The sequence below is a fragment of the Xenopus tropicalis genome, chromosome 1, assembly GCF_000004195.4.
Source record: "Xenopus tropicalis strain Nigerian chromosome 1, UCB_Xtro_10.0, whole genome shotgun sequence".
Lineage (NCBI taxonomy): Eukaryota > Metazoa > Chordata > Amphibia > Anura > Pipidae > Xenopus > Xenopus tropicalis.
The window spans coordinates 142,954,539-142,977,683 of record NC_030677.2 but is presented as its reverse complement, the minus strand read 5'-3'; the positions used below and the strand labels follow the sequence as shown (position 1 = coordinate 142,977,683).

The 23,145-nt window shown below is 38.4% G+C and overlaps 1 protein-coding gene across 14 annotated transcripts in view; it reads right to left on the bottom strand.

Annotated features, from left to right (window-relative positions):
• The window catches only part of slc12a6 (solute carrier family 12 member 6), a 32,685-nt gene that overhangs the window by 6,806 nt on the left and 2,734 nt on the right, over positions 1-23,145 (bottom strand). For 11 of the 14 annotated variants that reach the window (XM_012965504.3, XM_012965500.3, XM_012965517.3 and 8 more), the window contains 16 exons: positions 18,947-18,991; positions 18,764-18,852; positions 18,537-18,659; positions 11,006-11,152; positions 10,868-10,922; positions 7,900-8,030; positions 5,871-6,112; positions 4,947-5,161; positions 4,710-4,868; positions 4,407-4,505; positions 3,783-3,840; positions 2,184-2,358; positions 1,882-2,000; positions 1,515-1,613; positions 1,267-1,386; positions 1,088-1,192 (listed from right to left, as the gene is read on the bottom strand). In XM_012965504.3, the coding sequence (XP_012820958.1) occupies positions 1,088-1,192; positions 1,267-1,386; positions 1,515-1,613; positions 1,882-2,000; positions 2,184-2,358; positions 3,783-3,840; positions 4,407-4,505; positions 4,710-4,868; positions 4,947-5,161; positions 5,871-6,112; positions 7,900-8,030; positions 10,868-10,922; positions 11,006-11,152; positions 18,537-18,659; positions 18,764-18,852; positions 18,947-18,991 (1,981 nt within the window). Of the gene's footprint in view, positions 1-1,087; positions 1,193-1,266; positions 1,387-1,514; positions 1,614-1,881; positions 2,001-2,183; positions 2,359-3,782; positions 3,841-4,406; positions 4,506-4,709; positions 4,869-4,946; positions 5,162-5,870; positions 6,113-7,899; positions 8,031-10,867; positions 10,923-11,005; positions 11,153-18,536; positions 18,660-18,763; positions 18,853-18,946; positions 18,992-19,338; positions 23,136-23,145 lie in introns of those variants that run through there. The other 3 variants (XM_012965533.3, XM_031901800.1, XM_031901795.1) reach the window with 3 other exon arrangements.

The window sequence follows — 23,145 nt, the reverse complement described above, 5'->3', positions numbered from 1 at the left end:
ATACACTTAATTTTATAAATGGTATATGAAAACATATATTTTGTTTCTATCATAGCTGGCTGTTGAGTTCTGTGAATAATGCAATTGTGGCTATTTTGGCCCAGAGAACACTGTCATTTTAAAAATTTCCACAAAAACTTGTTTAAACTATGTTACAATCACCTCTTGCACTTCAGTGAAATGCATCTTCATATACAAGGTAAGGGTTAATAATGTCAGTTGGTTAAAAAAGAGCACAGGGTGTAAGCCTAACTGGGGGTTTATAATGACGTTTAACTTCATAATGGTGGGTTATTCTCTAGTTTGATGATGGCTTGCATGTTTATGATGGTTAACTTGTTGGCATTATTAATACAATGTTGCAATATAAGATTGAATTGTAACAAACAAAAAGTCAGATTTAGAGGCATGTGCTAGATAGAAAGCAGGGTGCAAACCTAGGCTGCAAGTCCTAATATGAATGATCCTAAACAGTGGAGCAGATCAGTAAAGAGGGCTTGAGGTGCTGAGGCATATGGGCTCTTAAAAGCAATATGTTCTCTTTCAGGGGCCCCAAAATTTCCTACTGCCAGCAACACTATTTGTATATTGATATTTTTTATATAAAAATATATGTAATTTTCCTGGTGGAAGTTTATGAATATCTATTATCTAAGGCTCCACTGGACACAACAGAACAACTGGGATATAGGTTTGGACAACAGATAAAACAATGCTGAACAGAAAGATAGTATAATAAATATAATGCAGCACAAACTGGCTTCTTTAAAGAAAAGTAAAAGAAATATTTAGTATGTCAGTTCAAATTTAAAATTTAGATTTTTGAGGTTATTTATGCTTTAAAGTGTGTATCTGAGGGCGGTGTTAAAGTAGAGATGTTTAGTTTCCACACCCAGGGTGAGACACAATTAGGGTATGTAATTAAAGGCACTAAGTTTGCCCAGGAGCAGCAACCCATAGCAATCAATGAGCAGATAGCATGTACTGGTCACCTGTTTAAAAGCAAACATCTTATTAGTTGCTATGGGTTACTGCTATCTGGCAATCTTAGTGCCTTTTATTACATATAGGAAAATTACTTTCTCACCTCCAGTTCTTAGTGTGAGGTGGACCCTCTTCCAGGCGCAGGAGAGCAAAACGTGCTGCACTCAAGGACAATCCACGGATTCCATCTCCCCATTCTTTTTCGGCCCTGTTTAAGCAAAGAATGTCAGAAATCAAATTACAAATGTACAATGTAATGATCATTTGAAGGTGGCAACTTACCCTTGGTATTCAATGTACTTGTAGATCATTCCAGCAATTACCATGGAAATTAGGGCATAATACCAGGAAGAGATAAACATGAGGGCTAAACACAGTGCCATTCCAAGAAAAGATAAAGTCCTACAAGATGGAAAATAGGTGTAGCAATAAATTAATGCTTTGATGAAGGAGCAGTGGGAAAACATCTGAATTTATCATTTGAAGCAAACCAAAATACACACGACAGATAATCAGTTCTTAAGGCATACCAGTGATAATAATGGAAGCGAGGGCGCCAGTTGGGTGAATGGAGAAGGGTCTGTAATCCACATGCCAAGTTTACAAAAAGGTAACACATTAGAAAGAACCTATAAAGAAACAAAAAGGAGAGGAACGCTGAGAAATAGGAAAACTAGAAGGTTGATAATACAAAAGAAAAAGGAGAAAACCCGTGTCAGGGTTTTCACAAGGAGGTCAATTACATTTTCTGGTCATTTTCACATTAAAAAAGGCAAAATAAAGATTCTAGCAGTTTAACCTACAAAATTAGTAACAAAAGTCATCCATTTTTGTACATAAACTGCTAAAGGTAATGCTACAGGCAGTGTAATAGCTCCAGCAGTAAATTATACTTACATAGATAGGATAGGTGCCACCAAGTCCAGAGAAGCAATAAGGATCCCCAGCTCAGCAATCACTGCCGTTAGAAGAAGAGCCCATGTCGGTTCCCCATTACTCTTTCCGTGTCCGAATACCTACAGACATGACAATATATTAAGTCACAGTAAAATAACCATCTGCCCAACTGTCTCATGTTGTAAACCTTATATACCGTATGTTTATACTTTGTGTATGTCAAAATCAAGGATTGAGATACTGAAATTAGGCACTTACTTTGCGTATATCAATTTCTAGTACATTTTCTTTACCACACTCACCCTCAGAAATGGAATGATTCCATCCTTAGCAATGGCTTGGAGCAGGCGAGGTGCTCCAGTCAAACTTTGAAGTCCAGCTCCACAAGTAGAGAAAAAAGATCCAATCACAATGACCCAAGGAGATGGCCATGAAAGCGCACCAACAACAAGAGTTCCTTTCACTGCATCCCCAAACCTGTAGGCAATGAAATCAACCTTTATCTGCGCTTAATTAATTTTAACTTCTAAGTATAAAATAACGTGCAATTAACAAAAAAACACATAAATACCCAACAATAATGACCATAAATGTGACCTAAACAAAAGTGAATAGCTGCCTACCTCCGGACTAATCCCAAATATAAACTATAAAATTATTACAAAACGGAGTTGGCGCTCAACGAATTAAACCACCCAGTGTAAATATAATAATCAGTTTATTTGAAGTTTTTAATTCATTAAATTAAAAATAATCACACAGAGTTACACATAATTAGTCTTACATATTAAAAAGCGAAGAATAAAAATTACCTATACATGAACTAATAATCATGAATTAAATATAATACCAGAGTAAGAAAAGATTTATCACTTAATAGAGAAATGGAAATGGCATTGTATAATTTCATAAAACAGTGGGAATTAAAAATTGAAGTTACCAAAAAGAATCAGTACATGAAACAAATTATCAGAGATAAAGCAAAATATGTGTATAAACAGAAAAAGCGGATAAATTAAATAACTCTATAGCAGATTGTTGCATTATACACAGGAGGGAGAGGATTATTGCACATATACCCAATAAATAGATGTGAAGTTCATTAATTGAGGCTTCACTAATAACTAATTGCCTATTTCTGCAATTAATTAGGGCAAACTGGCTCCTATAGGGAGATGTCTCTCAGGCAAACACCCTTAGTGCAATCGACTACTAAATGGGATTAGATAGGAGAACGCTCGGTTAACCAACCTAATATAAGGCGTGTAAAATTACAAAAAGCACCAAGGGTTAAAACCGGTTCACAGGCCGGCAATGCATAAAATCTAGAACCAAATTATCCCCAAATAATAAATAGATCCCCCCACACTTGTAGTGTTAGATATATTACCCTCTGTCCCGGCCGGCAATAATCCTCTCCCTCCTGTGTATAATGCAACAATCTGCTATAGAGTTATTTAATTTATCCGCTTTTTCTGTTTATACACATATTTTGCTTTATCTCTGATAATTTGTTTCATGTACTGATTCTTTTTGGTAACTTCAATTTTTAATTCCCACTGTTTTATGAAATTATACAATGCCATTTCCATTTCTCTATTAAGTGATAAATCTTTTCTTACTCTGGTATTATATTTAATTCATGATTATTAGTTCATGTATAGGTAATTTTTATTCTTCGCTTTTTAATATGTAAGACTAATTATGTGTAACTCTGTGTGATTATTTTTAATTTAATGAATTAAAAACTTCAAATAAACTGATTATTATATTTACACTGGGTGGTTTAATTCGTTGAGCGCCAACTCCGTTTTGTAATAAAACCTGTAGGCAATGACATACCAGGTTTATTTTAAAGTACTAATATGTAATGTGCACAGTATTTGAGTCCCTTTACTCACTTGTCTCTGAGCACAACTCCATCTATAGAAGCTCCAAACAGGATGACATTACTGAGGTCTAATAGTGAATGTCAAGGAATGATATCAATCATCTTTCACCTGAAATAACAACCTACACTCCACAAGTACATGAAATATGAGGATTTTTTACCTGTAGTTTCAGTGTCAGTACTATTGTATATCACATGCAGAAAAAAATACAATTACAAAAGAGAGCACCACCACAACCAAGAAAAGGGGCACTTTAACCATCACCACCACCACATTAAAAAAATCATGGGGGTCATTTGTAACGCTGGGCAAATCTGCACCTAGACAGTAAACCATGGCAATGAATTAGAAGCTTGCTGTCATTGTTTTACCTGCAGCTGGTTGGAAAAATCTCATCACAGATCGTTTGCCAATGGGTTACTGCCCAGGTGCAAATTTGCCCAGTGTTTCTAAATGAGCCCCCCTTGCATATTTTTTATCATCCATTTTCCTCTAAACAAGTAGTAAAACTACTATATGTATATATGAATGAGCAGAGCTGCAATATATATTAAAAAATGTATCTATAATTGATAGCTGAGATGTTTTATCTCTGGTTAAGAATAAGTTAATAACACAAAGCAAGCAGGATACAGACTAAGGAGGTTGTAAGAATTGCAAGAATAGTTCCAATTGGAATCGATTTCTGGGCATCCTTGAGGTCTCCAGAGCGATTTGATCCAGCCATAATTCCTGTAGGAAAGCATTTGATAGCACTAAATACAATAGCATGATTAAACAACAAAATGTCACAAAATTACTACAATGAGTTAACTTAACTTTCCATTTATTGTATTCTGAATTTTGTAGGTTTTAGAGGACAATTTTTCTACAACAGTGTTATACAATATACAGTATATTGCTTGAGCAGCACAGATGTAAGATGACAAAAGTTACCTGTTACAGATGGGAAAAATATTCCAACCAACAGGGTAAAAGAAGTCGTAATGTCAGCTAAAACATACTCTTGAGACTGCACAGCCAAATACTCAGTTGATGGCAATGAAGCCTTTTCTATTATGTCTCCCTTTTGAAGGTAATTGCTCCACAGGTTTTCTGAAACAAATAAAAGTAAATAAAAAAGAGAATGGGGGGAAATAATTAAAAAAAAATAGCGTAAGGTTGGTATAATACCAGAGATGATCCCGCTCTTTAAGCCTGGGATTCCCTGGACTAAGGTGACATTATTATGGGCAAAATATTCATCACAAGTTCCATTCAGCTGATCCGATGGGTGGCAGAATAGATTCCACAGATCTGTGACAATGGTCATGTTGTCGCTCTCCACTATCTTGGCACATTCGGTAAAATGATGCTTGGACAGAGTCCGGTTTCCAAGCAAGCAAATCCTGTAAGATTGGAGAGATATATCAAGTGGCACAGACTACAAGCACTTAAGGACAGAGACTTCCGTCCTGTTGTGTCATAAGTGGTTTGTGTAATGACGACTTGGTACGATGCAGTTACATATCATAGTAAATTATCTACTCATGATTTGGCCGATTTCCAAACATATATAAATATATTAATCTTTTGTTTTGTGTTGCATGTTAAACACAGCTTCCAGCAAATGTAGCAGGCTACAGGCAGGAATCACTTGGCAATTCTCTTCAGCAACTGCTATAGGTAGTAGATTTGCTTTTTAAATAAATTGGAAGCAGCTGTAGGAAGACATGGGTGTGCTGACCTCTGTTTGCCAATACCATACAGTCTCATACAGTTTGCCAATACCATTTTTTTTTTTAAATTTCAGCTTGGTACACAACCACTGGTGAATTTATTATAGGTTCCCTGTTTCTGCCCCATGGGAATTGTCTGTTGTCTGACACTGTAGCATGTATTTTTAGATGTTATGTTCAGTCTAACCCTCCTACTTAATAGCCACTAAAAGTAGTTTAACACTGGAAACAAACATAAAGAGAACAGCAATTTTTCCCCACAGTTTCAGCATTCAATAACAATTTTATACCTAGCCCCATCTATACATGCTATAAGTACTTCATCTGATAACCATGTTCCCTTGGCCAGAAGTTTGTATTAAAATTATTCTGTACTCACGGAAAGTCCGGGGGAGAAAATGCAGATTTTAGTGCCCCAGCATAAATTGCCAGAATAGACATGATGACACAGGTCAGGAATACAGAGGCCAACTTGTTTACATATCGCACTCCAACAAACACAATAATAGACATAATAATCAGGAATCCAGTTCCATATACACGCATATTATTCAACATTGCTGCTGATTCCTCTGCCACCCCCTCTCCATGGAATATGACTGCTTGGGGGGAAATGTACACCTAAACAAATGACAAAAAAATTAATTATTGATCTGAATATAAAACATGGACAAATCCAGCAGCATTCAAAGATGGTTACATTTGGGAAGTGCTAATCTTTGCAGAATACACAATGAATAACCTGTAAAATATGTACTGATAAACTGTGCTTAGTAACATCATCAGTTATGATCAGTACTTAGTGGTGTCAATTAATACATTAAAACTTTGTGTAGTATAAAAATAGTGTTCGCCCAACTTGAAATAAGGTGATAGTAGAAGTCTTACATCTTTATATGGTCATAGAAATCCTCAGTGACTCCTAATATATTTATATTATAAATTACATAAGACCTAACCTCTGATAACCAGCAATGCTGTTTCACAAATTATACTTTTTAGGGCTATGACACCTGGTGCTATTTGTCATGGCTTCAAAATGTGGTGGGGCAAAGACACAATAGGCTGTGGAACTGTTTACATTTGTCAATCAGCCTACTGGGATTTATGAAGATGCAGAATCAAAAAAAAAAAATACATTTTATTTACTTCTGAAAAAAGTTGTTTTTGCTTTATGGTACTTATGTGACTGCCTCTAATTCTGATCTGCTGGGATTGTAGTTGTACTTATAGCATTTGTCTTGAAAGACACAGCACGATAAACACCATTTTTCTGAAAAGCTTATTTACATTACAGAGTAGCTCAGTGATTAGCAATGCTGCCTTGCAGTACTGGTGTCTCAAGATAATCTGTGTATTATTTGCAAACATTTCTTGTTTTCTGCATGTCTGTATGGCTTTCATTCTGACACCCCAGCTTCCTCCATCACATTAAATAGAGGCTTTCTGGATTTCTGATGGAAAAGACCCAATGTATGAATGTGACAGAAAACATACTCACTGATGTGAGTGACAATCTCTGTAAAGCATAAGAGTAGGGTGAAGTATAATAATATACAAAAAATTGCAATGCAATTACAAAGTAATGGTGTTGATGAGTCTTGCATAATAGCAATACAATATTACTAAAAGAGTAAAATGTCATACCTGAAAATCTCAAGAGAAACTGTTAGTAACATCATAAATTTAAATAAAACTTCAATAAGCTGTGGATTTCTTAGCTTGTTTAACATTACTGAACTAGTTCAGTAATGCGATAGCTCATCCATGTCTAGAAGCACCACAACAACAGAGATTTTGCTTCTTGTAGCGTCTCTTGTTCAATCAGTCCAACAGATAATCATTGTAATACTATTGGGTCCCCACAGAGACAGAAAACACTGCCCTTTTGTGAATCTCAGAGGCCACCTTTTATTAAGGGATAGAAATCAGTAGGAATACTATTAATCAGCTCAGAAAGGACAAGCGAATGGGGTGGGGAACTGTTTCCCACTGACACAAAGAGAACTGCTCAATACACAGCTCATGCCTGGGAGTTGGGGAAATTGCACACCTCTGTGCTTTGAGAACTCCTACTCTGCATCAGTAATCTCTAATTCTTTCCATACAAAGGAACAGTTATTCACTATACTACAAGTTTACAGAGCTATATTACAAATTATGATATGATCCAAGAAAGTCGGTGTAGAACCTGAGCAGCCTGGGTGACAAAGAAACCTCGTGGTTGGCCCTACCCAGCAGACAGGCCTCTAGTTGGATAGCCCTGCATTATAAGGCAATTGCTTGTAACCAATGTTCCCACTAATTCCGCAAAAAAATTGTTGTCAAGTATCTTGTGGTTATTTGCATCAATCACACAAAATTTCCATAAAGCATAAGACTGCCCAAACTAATGCATGATATCTCACCAGGAATATCTCAATAGCCCCCAGGATGTACATAGCTGTTGCAAAGGTTGTTCCAAGGTAGAAGCACAGGCCTACAGCACCTCCAAACTCTGGACCAAGGGCTCGAGAAATCATGAAATAGGCACCACCAGCTAAAAGAAAAACACAGGTATGCACAATGATTATTAAACTTTGAGGGAAACAATTAATTATAGCGAAAAGGACAAAAACATTTAAAAGTAAGCATAACAGAAAGGAAAGACTGAGATGAGAGAACATAGAATTCTAGTCAAGAGTAAAAAGTATGGGTGTAGGAAAAAGAGAGCAGTTATGGAGAAACAAACATGAAAAACAAAATGTAGATGAGTAAACATGAAAAAAGGAACAAGAGATTGTGTAAGAGGGCATTTAAGATGCAGTAGCAGAACTGGGATTTAAGGTGTTATGAAAATTTCTGTGCCACTGTGAGACTGCGTCAGTGAGAAAAAAATGTGTGAAAGAGCAGATAGTAGCCAAAGACAACAAACAAGTTATACACTACCTGTGAGTGTTGTGGAACATGAATGGTAAAATTATGGCACATACTATTGCAGACAAAGAGTGAAAAAGCAAATATGTGCAAATGGGACAATATGTTCTAAACAGCAAGACAAAGCACTCAACTAAAGAAAATGCATTCAGCTAAAAAACATGCTGAGTGAAATACATAGTTGATAATGTCTAGAGCAGAAGGACAGGGTGTTTTTTTTTTTAGCAAGGCCTCAGAAGCTTATCGTTTTCTTTATATCATCTTATTCTTGCATAGATGATGCATTTCCTGCTATTAATGTGTCAGTCTACTCCCTTCCTTTCTAACAGTGCCACCAGCATAACAACTCAATAAATGCTGTATTCATGTCCTGATATCACAGATTTAGTTTATTTATGAGTGCATATGAAAAAAGGGAGATTTGTGTAATACATATTCTTTAAAAGCCTCAATATGTGAAACACAAGAAAATGTTCCAGACCACATAAAAAAGAGACATAATGTGAGCGAAAAGCTGCATAAACATGAAAACTCGTTATGAAACACAATGAGCATAGCTACATGTGAGATAAAAAATATCTATACAAGTATAGGATTGTATTGCCACCAGTATGGAATAATGCACTACTTATTAAAAAAAGTATTTTTTTTTGTTTAAAATGGACTCTGTGGGAGATTGCCTTCCCATAATTTAAAGCTTCTGGGTAAGGGATCCCATACCTTTAATCCATCTGATTAAATGTGTGCCTATTTGATAAAGGGGTAATTAAGAGGAAAAAAAAACAGTTGTGCCATTTACTATATACTGTTCATTATAATAAAAGAAAAAGTACACATGGGGAAGTCTGTACTTTAAAACAGCATTCTTTAAAGAGGCATCCACCCAAAAACAGTATTTTTTGCATAATGGAAGAAAATGAAAATCTAAGCTATTTTCCAGTATTCAGTAAATATATTCAGTGGTTTTCAAATCATTTTTAAATGTCATTTATATTAAATGCACTGCATTCCTGGGTTCTGACTTCTAAAACCAGTTAGCAGAAGGCAGCTGATTAACAGACTTGGAGGAGAACCCTGGATCCTTTACAATTTGCAAATGCAAGCGGATCTTCTCCATATACTTCGAATTATAATGACTGGAATAGGCGCAGTCGGTTCGATCCGACTGAATTTTTTAACCTGCCTGATTGATATCTGTCCAATTTCAGGCCAGATATCAGTCGATATCTGTCCGATTTCAGGCCAGATAAAGGCACGGGCCCCTTGTAGCTGTCGATATCAGTCCCTTCAACCTTTAGGCTACGGAATGGTTCACGTGACCAAAAGTACCATGATTTGAAAGATTCATATTTGGTTCAGCCAGGCACTTGGATACAGCCGAATCGAAACCTGGTGAAAAGGCTGAATCCAGAACAGAATTCTGGATTCAGCAATTATTTTAGTTTTATTCACAAATAAATGTATTGAAACCATTGAGTGTTTTGGGCTAAAAGTAGAGTGCAATGGTGTATTCTCCAATAAGCAGTGAAAATGCCATATGGTCAATTGCAAAACATGATGGGGCAATGCTGAAATATCTCTCCTGGAGTCTTATTGTTTTTTTTTTTATATGCAGTCTTTCCCTCTTTGGCTTCTAAGCTTACTACAGAGGTGTTTTACTCATTAGAAAAGCAGGTATGGTAGTCCACGTAGCAATGTCAGATTGGGCTCTTTATCACCCGATGAGAAATCTCCTCTCCCGCTGACAGTAGAGTGCCTGACAATACCTTTCCCTTCATTTCCCTTTTAATTGTGCATGTAAAACACATATTTGGTGATCTCTGTTAATCGGCACAAATGCAGTAGGCATTTATTAGCGATTACCCAGGATCACTGCATATGTTTTACTTGCAGTGATTCAAATGGAATTGAAGGGGCAGGTAGTGTCAGGTCCTTTATCGCCCATGGGAATGTGATTTATCACTAGCTGATAAAATCCCCCCCGTGTGACATCACCCTTAAGGAAAACTTAGACCGAGATTAATGAAATAAGAAACTGTGGGAAGCAAAACTTGAGGCACAATATGAGATCGTACGTGTTACAAATGAAGGCAAATGTCCTAAATGATGACATACGATGACTTTCCTACAGAGGACAGATATATATCATCAAAAGGTCCCAAAAGGGACCGAAACGTTGGTTATACATGAAATACACTTGAGATTGTTTTGAACTATAAGACCCTTGGTGCTGGCTGTGTTTTATTTTGTATTTTGTATTCCGTGCAGATGGGCCGTTATTTATTAGCATTTTGGAGTGAGGTGCTGTTGTGAGAACCTTTTTATATATATATATATATATATATATATATATATATATATCATCAAAAGCAGCAAATTATCAAGTGGGAATAGGATTAAAAAAATATACACACAGAAAAAGTCAGATATAAAATATTAAATGCAGCAATCTTCTCTTACCTGGCACCACCCCATTTGTTGCAATGGCGCTCATAGAAATAGCCGTCAGCATGGTCTAGGGGTTGAAGAGAAAAAAAATAATTAGCAATAAAATCTTCCAGTCATGAAAACTCTCAATAGTACCATCTTAATACTTACACAGCAGCAGCAGGCGAATACAATGCAGAAGGCATGCAAGACTCCTGCTGTGCCCACCACCCACGGGAGTCGAAGGAATAAAATGACCCCAAAAATGTTCTGAAGACAAGGGAGGTAAACCCCCATTATCGTGCCCATTCGGGGGGTCTGGAAGAAGAGTAAAATACATTGTCACAATAAAGTAATAGTACAATGTGAGAGATAGAGAGAAAAAATAAAATGGAGAAAGAGAGAGATATATTATGCTGATGGTATAGAGAGAAAAAAAAACCTCATTCAAACTACAGTACTGACCCTTCTCCAATTCTATAATCTAATCAGACAGAACAATCTCAGATCCACTGACCTGGATCAGAATTGCCTCTAGTAATGTTACAGAAGCTTCAGACAGCTTGCGCAGAGCTGTAAGACCAATAGGAGCTTAAAGACATTACAGGATGCAACACTGATCTGGTGGAGTTCACTTTAGCTTACAGACTAGGAACTAAAGGAAATTTGGAAAATATTTGGACAATACATATTAGAGGCCATTTATTTCTGGACCCACAGTGTGCAAAATACAATTTTCCAACACAATTGCCATGGTTTTATTACCCACAATGCAGCTTTTTCCCCACAGATTTCCAGTATTTTTGCACCTGATGTAGTTGTGTCCAATGCATAAAACTGATGCAGTTCCGACACAAATTGGAGGCAATTAAGCTGAAAAGTCACGTTGATGTAATTTCTACCAGTTGGCTTAAGATCTATGCAAGGCCATCGGTGGGAGAGGGGGTATATATGTGCCAGGCCCCATGTGTAAATATTGGTGTTTTAGGTTTATGCTATAAACACATTTATATTAGTTATTATCAAAGGACTAAGATTTAGAACAGGACACAGGCACAGAACAACTGCAATTGTAGGATGATTTTACACATGAAGACCAGAGGTCATTCTGTTTACTTGGGCCTTAGAATGTTTACACAGAACAAAGAATGCATCTGTTGTCTCCTGTCACAAGTATCCCTAGTGCAAGGTTAAAGGTGGCCATACACGTGGCGATCTGACGATGTTTCGTACGACCATCGGTCGCACGAAACATCGTAAGATCCGCCACACACCATTCAGGGCTGAATCGGCAGGTAAGGAGGTAGAAACAATAGGATTTCTACCTCCTTCTGCCGATTCATCTCTGAAGGGAGAATTTTGGTCAGGCGCCTTCTATGGCGCCCGATCAAAATTTTCAAACTGGTCCGATCGGCGAGTCGTCCGATATCAGCAGCTTCCTGCGATATCTGTCGACTCGCCGACATGCCATACACGCACCGATTATCGTACGAAACGAGGTTTCGTACGATAATATCGGTGCGTGTATGGCCACCTTAAGAATGTCACAAATAGTCTCAGAAACACCAACTGCACAAATACCATTTAGGATACTGTGTTGATGTATCTCTTACCAGAGAGATACCTTTCTGGGCTATTGTGCTGAGACAGTGAGAGACTTAAGACTTTCCTAAAGATGGACAGAGAGACACAGTTATGCTAAAACAAGGCTAATGATTGGCTGCCATGGGATCAGCCCCATGTAGGAAGAAATGGTTAAATGGCAACATTTTGTACTTGAATTTGTTCCCTCGCATCCTCACGAGCTCTCAGGACGTATGAGCTATTATTTAATACTCTGTATTGTAATACTCTGTATTAATGTATACCCCTAATAAAGCTGTCTGGTTAATATCCTTTGTGAATCTGAATGGTTCAAGTCAGGCCCAGGGGGAACTTCGGGGCCAGGCTCGATTTGAGTAAGCATTTATTCAAGTCCAAGAGTAACTTACTCATTGTGGGCAAGAATCATATATCCCTAATGAAGGAACATAGGAGTATAGATACGAGACATTTATAGAATTACGACACCGTGAAATCTTCTTCCGTAAGGGGGTCTGCCATAACGTGAAAGTTATGCAAATTTTGTAAGTTACATAAAAATGTGCAATTTACAGAATTTCTGCATCAAGCAAAAGACAAGGCAGAGAAGCTTATCAGAAGCAAGCAGTGGCAAACCACCAATGAATTATTAAAGGTAAATTCCACTGCCCCCAATGAACTGACTGCCTTATTAGCACATTCATTATTCATAGTGTTTATATGATCTGCTTATTATAGAGTAATATCAGCTGTTTATATTGGAAGCTATTTTACTGAATTATATGAGTACGTGTGACATCAGTACGCACGGGGTGCAACTTTATAAAATGGCCTGTCTCGTTTCCCCTGGAGACACAAGTGAAATGGCGTTGTTCGGGGGGAATCTTGTGGAGGAGCCCAAAGTAGTCAGAGCCGCTGCCGCCACAGAAGCCAAAAAAGACTGTCTTCGGGGGGCACTGTGTATGGGGGCAATTAAGGGCACTGTGTATGGGGGGGCCATGTCCAGCATAGCGTTAGGGGGGCACTGTGTTAGGAGGGCCCTGATACTTTTTCTGTGTGTCCTTTGTACTTATGGGAGGGGCCATTGGGGAGGGGGGGTCCAGAAAATTTTGTTGTGAGGGGCCCAGGGATTTCTGATCAACATCACTGGGCCCCTGCACATATGCAATTTACATGACTTGTGCAAAAACTTACATTACTTACAAAAACTTACATAACGTATATAAAAACTCCACTAACCCCAATTTAAAGCTATTGAAGCTAGGAAAACTGTGGGTAGCTACCTGGACCTGCAAACAATTGGACAATGGATAAATTTAATTGTTAACGACAAATTTGCTGTGTGTGTTCCACACTCTGCCTGCCCTACACTGCCTGTGTGTACCAGACTTTACCTGCCCTATGCTGCCTCTGCCTGTGTGTGCCATACTCTGCCTGCTCTGCTCTACCCTTCCGGTGTGTGCCTGCCCTATGTTTTTTGTATGCCCTACTCTGCCTGCATTATGCAGCCTGTGTGTGCCATACTCTGCCTGTCCTATGTTGCCTGTGTGTGCCATACTCTGCCTGCCCTATTCTGCCTGTGAGAGGTGAACCTGGTGGGGGTTTGTTGTGACAGTTTGTTAGCATTTGGAATAGTTTTTAGGGGGTACCTACAATGTTTAATTATGTGATGGGGATTGCTGTGCTATCTTTAGGAGAGGAGGATGCATATGGATTTAAGGATATTTCTTAATATGACATAATGAACATTTTTAGGAAAGAACAGGAGATCCTACCCGCACACCCTTAGCACTCCAAGAAAAATTAGCGCTCGGTGCACACTGCTCGGAGGGATCGGCACCCTCCCAAATTCCAATAGCAACAAAAAAGCACTGGCACTCAAAGCTGCAAAAATGGGACAAGCCCTTTAAAAATCTTTATTGCGGAGGCACCTCCGCAATAAAGATTTTTAAAGGGCTTGTCCCATTTTTGCAGCTTTGAGTGCCAGTGCTTTTTTGTTGATAATGAACATTTTTCACATATGAATGATGGGTCATACACTATCCTTACAGTGAGCAACAACCATTTGTTTTTTTGGTGTGCTACTACCATTAATGTGGGTATGGTCTTAAAAGCTCTTGTGATAAAATGGGTGTGGTTTAAAATAGGTAGTGGTCAAAACTGGCTTCCATTATCGGCCCTCCATCACGTAGGCCAGAAAAATTCCAGCCCCCAGTACCACTATTTATATTGCACATAGGGGTGTGGCCAAAATTTTGGTATTGTGTGCTTGTGTTCATGGGGGCCCCAGATAAATGACTTATACTGGGCCCCAAAGTTTCTGATGGGAGGCTCTGGAGCTATGTGTGCTTCTTTTGGGGTTTCTGCCCTGCACATACTGACACAGGCCACTATAGAAACTCTGGAGCTACCTCCTGGATCTGAGGTAGCAGCATCTCCAATGCTTGTTGGAACAGAAGGAAAGAAGCGGTGCGGAGCACATGTTGCAAACCCTAACAATGCAGTGTGGTAAGTAAATGACCCCTATTACAATATAATGGCATGCATATGGGTAACTAAAAAAAGTCATACAACAATATCATACTTGTTTAGTCTAATATGTTCCACTTAGCACAGCCTAATTTAATACTAAAAACAAGGACACACAAGCACCACTTGATGTGTCACAGACTGTCAGCACATATTATAGGCAGAGTGGCTGAAGTACAGATAGGTTTAGTACCTCTGCCAAGAAACAAATAGTTTGCAATATTTCTGTTTTGCCTTTGGACGGATCTGCTAATGTTGTGTTTTAACTTCTTGAGTTGTATTTTTGTACTTTCTGCAAATGTTGGTCCTCCTCCAATTATGCAATGATTCAGGCTCTGGTTAATGATTATTATCTTTAATTTATATAGAGTTGACATATTTCCAAGTGCTTTACAGAGATTATAAAAGAGATGCAGTAATCAATCAAGTAATTATGATATCATTTAAAAAATGCCCTTTTTGTTGCTAAGGCTAATGTCCCACAGAGCGATTTAGTCATCCATTCAGCTTTCTAAAGTCGTGCAAAGTTGTGTCCTGCAGGCAACTGGTGGAAAGGCACTTCGGAGAGATTAGTTGCTCACGGTAGCAGAGATTTATCGCAGGGGACTAATCTCTGAGGCTGACGTCCCACAGAGTGATTTCGTCACCAGCGATCACCAACGATCTTTGCTACTGTGTGCAATTAATCTCTCTGAAGTGTCTTTCCACCAGCAACAAATGGAATCTACAATGGAAAGGCCTACGCATTACTTCGGTTTTCCAAAGTCACACAAAATTTCCTCCTACAGGCATTCGCCTTTGTTGCCAGTAGAAAGGAATTTCGAAACAATTTAGAAGGGCATGTACTAACCCTAACTAGCAACCTAACTTTAAAAAATATATATTTTGTTATTCTCTGTACTGAAAACAATTCATAAGTGCAGGACGAGCCCAAAGCATAGTTTGTACATTTTGGGTAATAGTCTTTATCAAGTGTAAGATTGTATGATAACTATTGTACATGCCATGTAAAGATTGGGCTCTCTCCCATCTTTAATGTTTTTACAAATATAAAGTAATGCTGCAAATAAGGGAAAATTCAATACCAACTTACTGTAATTTCCTTTTCCTGGCTATCCATGGCAGCATTCACTCATGGGTTATTTCACCTATAAGTGAATGCTGACATGGATGGCCAGAGAAAAGATCATTTTAAGTGGGTCATTAAGTGCATGTTTGTTTCATACCAAGATTTTGTTGGGAAGCTTTGTACTACAGGCATTTTACCTATGCAAATTTTGCATAGCTCCATATGTTTTACATATTTATCTTTTTTTTTTTTTTTTCCTTCATTTAGGCCTCTATTCAGTTTATGCAAAATAAATGAGAGTGTTTAGATATAAATAGGCAGATCATAGACATCTTAGGTTTAATCTGTTCCAGATCTGGTAGCTACCACAGAGAAAATAGGTAGCAGTTTTCTTTAAGGGCTCTGGCACACGAGGGAGATTAGTCGCCCGTGACAAATCTCCCTTGTTGCGGGCGACTAATCTCCCCAATATGACATCCCACCGGCGAAAATGTAAATCGCCGGTGGGATGGCATACGCGGTGCCGTGATTTTCTTTACATTTTCGCCGGTGGGATGTCATATCGGGGAGATTAGTCGCCCGCAACAAGGGAGATTTGTCACGGGCGACTAATCTCCCTCGTGTGCCAGAGCCCTAAGGGTGAAGACACATGGAGCTACATAGTAGTAGTTACTTGTCACAGCTACTAAACACGAGAAAATACCCTGCCATAGACAACACCGATAATTGCCTCTGCTAAAACACATGCAGAGACAATTATCAATAAGAATGTAAATCGCCAGTGGGATGGTATATGCCTCGCAAGGAAACTTCGGGCAACTTCAGAAAACTGAACTGTCGCGTATGCCATCCCCCTGATGTGATTTACATTCTTGCTAGTGGGATGGCATGTCGGGAGATTAGTCGCCCACAATAGCGAAGATTTATCGAGGGCGACTAATCTCCCCGTGTGCCACTGCTCTTAGGTTGAAGACACACAGTGCTACAGTGCATCATGTCTCGATTTACCACTCTTGCCCAAGAAAAGCCACTTCCCATTCACATGGCTGGAAAACATGTTCCCTATAGCTTTCACTATCAAGAAGGGATGGCTTGTGAACAGTCATTTCCATGATTTTTTTAAGCAATCCCGCCCTGTCTACAGTGCCCCCATCAGGACTCTTGATCTCCTCCACTCTGCGTTATACATTAGCAATAAGCAAATAAAGGAATATTTATTTTTGTGTGAGACAAGTTAAAAACAGAACCACCATATATTTGTTTTTGTGTCTTTTACCGTGAAAAACGTGTTTCAAAAATGCATTCTCATAAATGACTTGCATATCCCAAAACCCTTGGAAGACAGACTAAAAGAGATTTCTCCCTCAGTCTTTTTAAAACTAAACTTAAAGACTTCCTTTTGGAGCACTCGCACCGCACCTGATCTGGAAACCAGCACTTATATTGTACTGTCACCCACTGTAACCTACAGCACTTATATTTGCCTACTTGTGTCTGTAAGTTACCCTCCCAAATAGATTGTAAGCTCTACGTGGCAGGGACCTTCATCCTTTTGTGTCTTTGACTCTTATCTTATTGCAACTATATCTTTTATCTATTTGTGTTTATTGTAATACTTTGTATTTATCTATTATCTTAATAACCCCATTGGTATTAATGTATTCTACTGTACAGCGCTGCGTACATAAGTAGCACTTTATAAATAAAGATATACATACATACATTCAGGGGATTAACCCCTGTAAATAAAACACCATACAAACCATTGTTCTGATAAGAAAAAAAACTGGCCTAAGTAATCTGAGACTGGCAAAAGTCCTAGCAATTTCTTTGTAGCTCTAGCAAAATAGTGTAGCAAGAATGGTCAAGAATACAAATATCTGAACACACAACCCTAGATTATGTGACGTAAAAGTTTTGCAGACATGACAAAAGGCCATATACAGTGAGGGGTTTTATAGCAATGACTTTGCAAAAATTAAAAATGAAGACCACAATGTTGATATATATGTTGTTTGACTATAAAAACATTTGCCGTACAACAAAGTAACAACTATGATTTAAAAAGACAACCATATTCACAGCTGCAACTTCAAGGGGCCCTAGTTTGGGGGTAAAAATTTGCAGCAAAGAAACAGTGGCCAACCTTTTCCAATAACCTTTGCCAGCACCTTAACAGAATGAAGAAAAAAAAACTGTACAAAACAATTTATCAGTAAAAGCTAGCCATATGATCGACTGCTATGGATGATTCAACTAGCTGCAAACTTTGCAGCTATTATGACATTACTCTACAGAAGCAATGACAAACAGAGTGGTTGTTTAGTTTGCCCCTCTGTCCCAATGGATAGCAAAAAAAAGCAAATGCTCCATGTGAAAAAGGAAATATGTTCTTTGCAATGCCTACTTGTTGACATATAAAACTGCCACTTCCAGCGATAAGAAGTATAAAAAAATATAGAGAAGTGCTGGGACAATAACCTTCCCTTATTTATAAATAAAAATCCTGCCCACCCCACTCACTTTAGCAGCCTTCTTCTTGCCCTCACTTTCCTCTTCATGTTCTTTTGCTCCCTGAGGCAGATTTGTGTAATTAGCCAAGCGGTTAAGGAGGGATGAAACTTTTGGTCGAGTATCCATTTCTTCCTGCAGGTGAGAGAATGCAAAACAGTACATGTGTGAAAAAGAGAAGTTTGGGTAAAACTATACAACACAGAAACAGCAGAGAGATAGAAAAGTGGGCCCCTTACCTCAAACAGGGCCAGATTTCTGTCATAAGAGTCCCCTTCATCATCGGTGTGATTTTGATAAAGCACTGAACTCTTCCGGCGGTCAATGTCTGGAAAAGAAAAGTTTGTGTTCACAAGGGTTAAAAAAAAAATCAAAACACAAAACCAGCAGATATGTTATTTCCATAACCTAATAAGCTGTACCTAGCAGCTTACTGTTCTCCTCTGTTACTGATGTTTGGCTCCGATCTAAAGGGTAAAAAGAAAACCAAAAATTAACCAAAGGCTCTACAGTTTTGTAGCATAAGGCACACCAAAAATCTCTGCTCTACAGAGCCTATCCAGCAGTAGGTTTATGTTCCAGAAGTCTTCACAACACTAAACATTAACCTCGGGAGCTAAAAACAACACAACACATCCAGCGACTCAGTGTAATTCCAAGGGATAATCCAATCACTGTTTACTGTCTGCTGCGGTCAGTCCTTCAGACTAAAACTGTATCCATACCAGCTTGTGTTCCTAAACGTACTCAGCACTAATCAGGTAGAAGGCAGATGGGAGGTATGAAGCTGAACAGGGAAATCGTGTACACTTACCAGCTCCCCATGAATCCTCCTCACTGTCAGCCCAGCTCGTAGGACTGGAGGTCGCCTCCTCGGTAGCACAGTGAGGGTCAGGTACTTTAGTTACTGTAAAATGTGGCATGGCTCCTTCTGCCTCCTTCCAGTTAGATTTCTTTGTTTCTATTCAGTGTTAATGACGCTATTTTTACCTGCCCTTTTTTTACTATAATCAAACTTTGCCTTACATCCTTCAATTTTTGCTTCTATTTTTGCCTCCCTTCTCTGTATTTTCCCCCTCCCTTATGTCTGGCTTTTCAACCTTTCAGCTTAGTTTAACACTACCCACAGGTCTCCTTATCTCACTCCCGCTCACAGTTTTAGCCTTTCCTGTTTAACCCTTCCTCTACTTCCTCTCTAGTTCACACCTTACTTACTACTAACCTATTCTTTAATCAAACTTTTACTAAACAGTATTGCCTTTAAATCCCTAAGTTAATTTTTTTTACTATTTGCTGGTTTTAAATACTTGTTTCCTCTTTCGATGATCTCTGCTCTCTCTCTCTCACCCTTGCCTGTGCTTCGGGAAGGCAGACTGTCATAGCTTCCCGATCACATGTCCATTTCCCATCCCAGGAGGAGGAACATTATCTTAAAGGTGCAGCTACAAAAAAAAAAGCTCAAGCAAAACCACTCCAGATAAAATGTGATTTCAAATAACTAAAAAGTAATCATTTGGACAGGCAGAGTACATACATTTAAGAGTAACACGATTTACAGATCTACAACTTTAATGCAGTACATAATGAAAAAGAAAGCAATCACTTTGCAGGGCTTCAGCAGACAAAGCAATATGTAACTGTTGCATTTGCACAGACACTTATAATGACAAATAGCTGCCCCCTAAACATGTGAGTGACTGTATTTAACACAAAATATTAAATTGCCTGCTTCAAAAAGTAGATTGCAGTTACATTGTGAAATATTTCTTAACTTAATGGGACTTGCACAGCAAAATATTTATATGCATAATAGTGCAAAAAAAACAGAACAGAAAGCCTTGCACTCAGCTTTGATGGTCTGTTGTGGAGACAAATGTTTGGTTGTGAGTGCTGGAACAAATAAAATACATGTTCTCGCTTTGTAACTGGGTGTGTTGTTCCCTTACCAGTTAAAAAAAATGTACATTTCTATTCACTGGGCAGGTGAGCCATTTACTGAAATGCTAGGGAGGAGTCTGTAGCAGTCAGACAGTTAATAACCTGGTTGCAGGATACCCAAACATGTTCTTTAAATACTTGGCATGGCAACAGATTACTAGTGTTGATAAAGGTAAAACTGTATGTAACATTGTGTTTCTCTCTAATGTAATGTATCTCCTTACTTCCTATTTCAGTCAGAAAGGCACAGAATTGCTGCGATTCCAGACAAGTTGTTGTTGTTGTTTCTCTGGCTACTACATTACTGTGATAGCCCTGCCGCTGCCTTTTTGAATAGCTACTCGGGTAATGTTCCCTTGCAAAGGAAATCAAAGTCTGGAGGTCATTTCCAGAGGCTAAATATCTGAAAATAGCTGCCGCTGCTACTGCTGCCGCTTGTCCATGACTTTGGACAGTTTAGCATAATTGTCACATGGCTGCATTTCAAACTGACAGGCACCTTGCCAATCCTTAGTGGGACCAATATGGGATAATGTAAGTCTAAAGTTTGCCCACATCTAGTAACCCATAGCAACTAGAGGTGTATTTTTAAATAGCAAACCAGTAAATGCTACCTGCTGATTTCAGCAGAATCAGATGAACACTGAATGTGTTCTAAAATCTTTTTTTTTTTTTTGCATATAGCTAAGATCATACCGAGAATCAGTACAAATGTTAAACCATCACCTGGATCAGCAAGGGTTGAGTTTCAGAATTACTTATTTTAATTCCCTTATTTAGCTAGAGAACATGCAGTGCTGACAACAGAATGCCCAGGGGGCAATGACAGCTAAGCACCATCCGTCAGTACAGAGTGCAATAGGTTTAGGATTCCACTGAAGAAATATAATATCCTTGCTCCCCATTATTAAGTGCAAGCTCATATAGTGCCAGAATTCCATGACTCATGGTTCCAAATTATTGGGCTAGAACTATAACTGAGTTTCTATGTAAAGTAGGTGACCACAAGGTATTTTTATCTACATCACAATATTGTGATTGAATTTTGTCAACATTGGAAACCATGGGTCTCTCAAGTAGAGGATCACCAAGTTTTGGACAATGTCATACTGTGAGTTCTGACAGCAGAAAATACTCATTAGCTGCTGATTCAGAAAGGAATAAAGCTTTGCCTGTCTCAACAACTACCAAGAAATGAAGTCACACATACAATCATCAAATAGACTGTAAATGACTTAAATATTAAGAAAATGTAATTTTTCTCTACTTTGTTCAACATTCCACAATGAACAAGGTCAATAGTAGTATTTCCACTTTATGCACAGGAGATAGGGGTACTGTCAGGTTTGCAAATTCCTATGCCATTTAAGCCAGACATATTTGATCATAAAGTTTGCATGTAGTGCCTTCTCTCAATGCTTATCTCATTCTAAAATACTGCATTTTAGTCTGATAGGAAATCCTATCAGTGGACACAGTGACACCCAAGATTGCTGATTAAAGGGATTAATTCCTGATTAATTAATCAGAAAAGTTGTTTAACTGCGTTTCCTAAACTATGTACACAAAATGCAATAGGTTGATCTTGCCAAATCTGTCTGATCAGAGCATTTGGCTCCCGGGCCAAAAATCAGATCATAACAGTGGTCTACACATGCCCATCAGGAGAGGAGAACATCAACACGCCAATGCGTCCCTCATCTGATGGGGTTTTAACCGTACTAGCTATATATCTGGCCAATTTTTAGCCAGATTTCTGTTGGGGAGGCCATCGGAAAAAGATAGTACAAGTGCAGTCTGAAGGGGCTGAAATGGCATCTTAAATTTGCCATTGCACAGCCACCTTTAGGGATTATATGCAGGTCATCACTTTTCAACAAACACTGAAGGCCTGTTTTAGCAAAAAGTTATGAATGGGCGAAGTAGCACATATAATGAGTAGCAACATATTTTTGCTTAGGAGCCCTTTTTATCTCCAACAGTCAACCGATAACCAAGCCATAGTACTAACATTTTTGTAAATCCCTGTACATTTCAGCTTTGTCCACATTATATTCACATTCTCTTGTCTCAGTGAAGCATTCACAGACAAAAGAGGACAATGGAATCAATGATATAGGTCTATGTATAGAAATGCATGTTTCCCCAAGGAGGCAGGCAGATTATTAATCAGCCTCCTCAGACCTATAAAATGTATACCCAATAAAGGCCTACTCAACATTACAACTACATAAATCAGGATAGTGCAACATCAGCCTCAGTGAGTTGGTCTGGGGTTTTTACACATAATTCTAACAAGGCCATTATTGAAATACTAATTACCTCACATGCAGTCATACATGAATATAAGAATATCCTGTAAATGCCTAAGGTTTGGAGTCAGACGGTCCTGTTACACAGCAATAACCTTTTATCTACACTGAAAGGGAAGGGCAAATGAAGGCCTTCATGAAACTTTCGGACAACTCCCCAGACTGCTTTTGGCTGTCAAAGGTGTCAACAGCCTCAAGAGACCCACTGCTTGGCAAAAACAAAACATCCTGAAGCATATGAGAAACTGTGTACCCACTTGCAAAGCACCACATTTTAGTTGGCAGTTTTCTAAACAAAAGTAAAATCATTACAAACATCATATTCATTCTTAAGGCTAAGTTTACCCTTTAATAAAACAATTCCTTACATC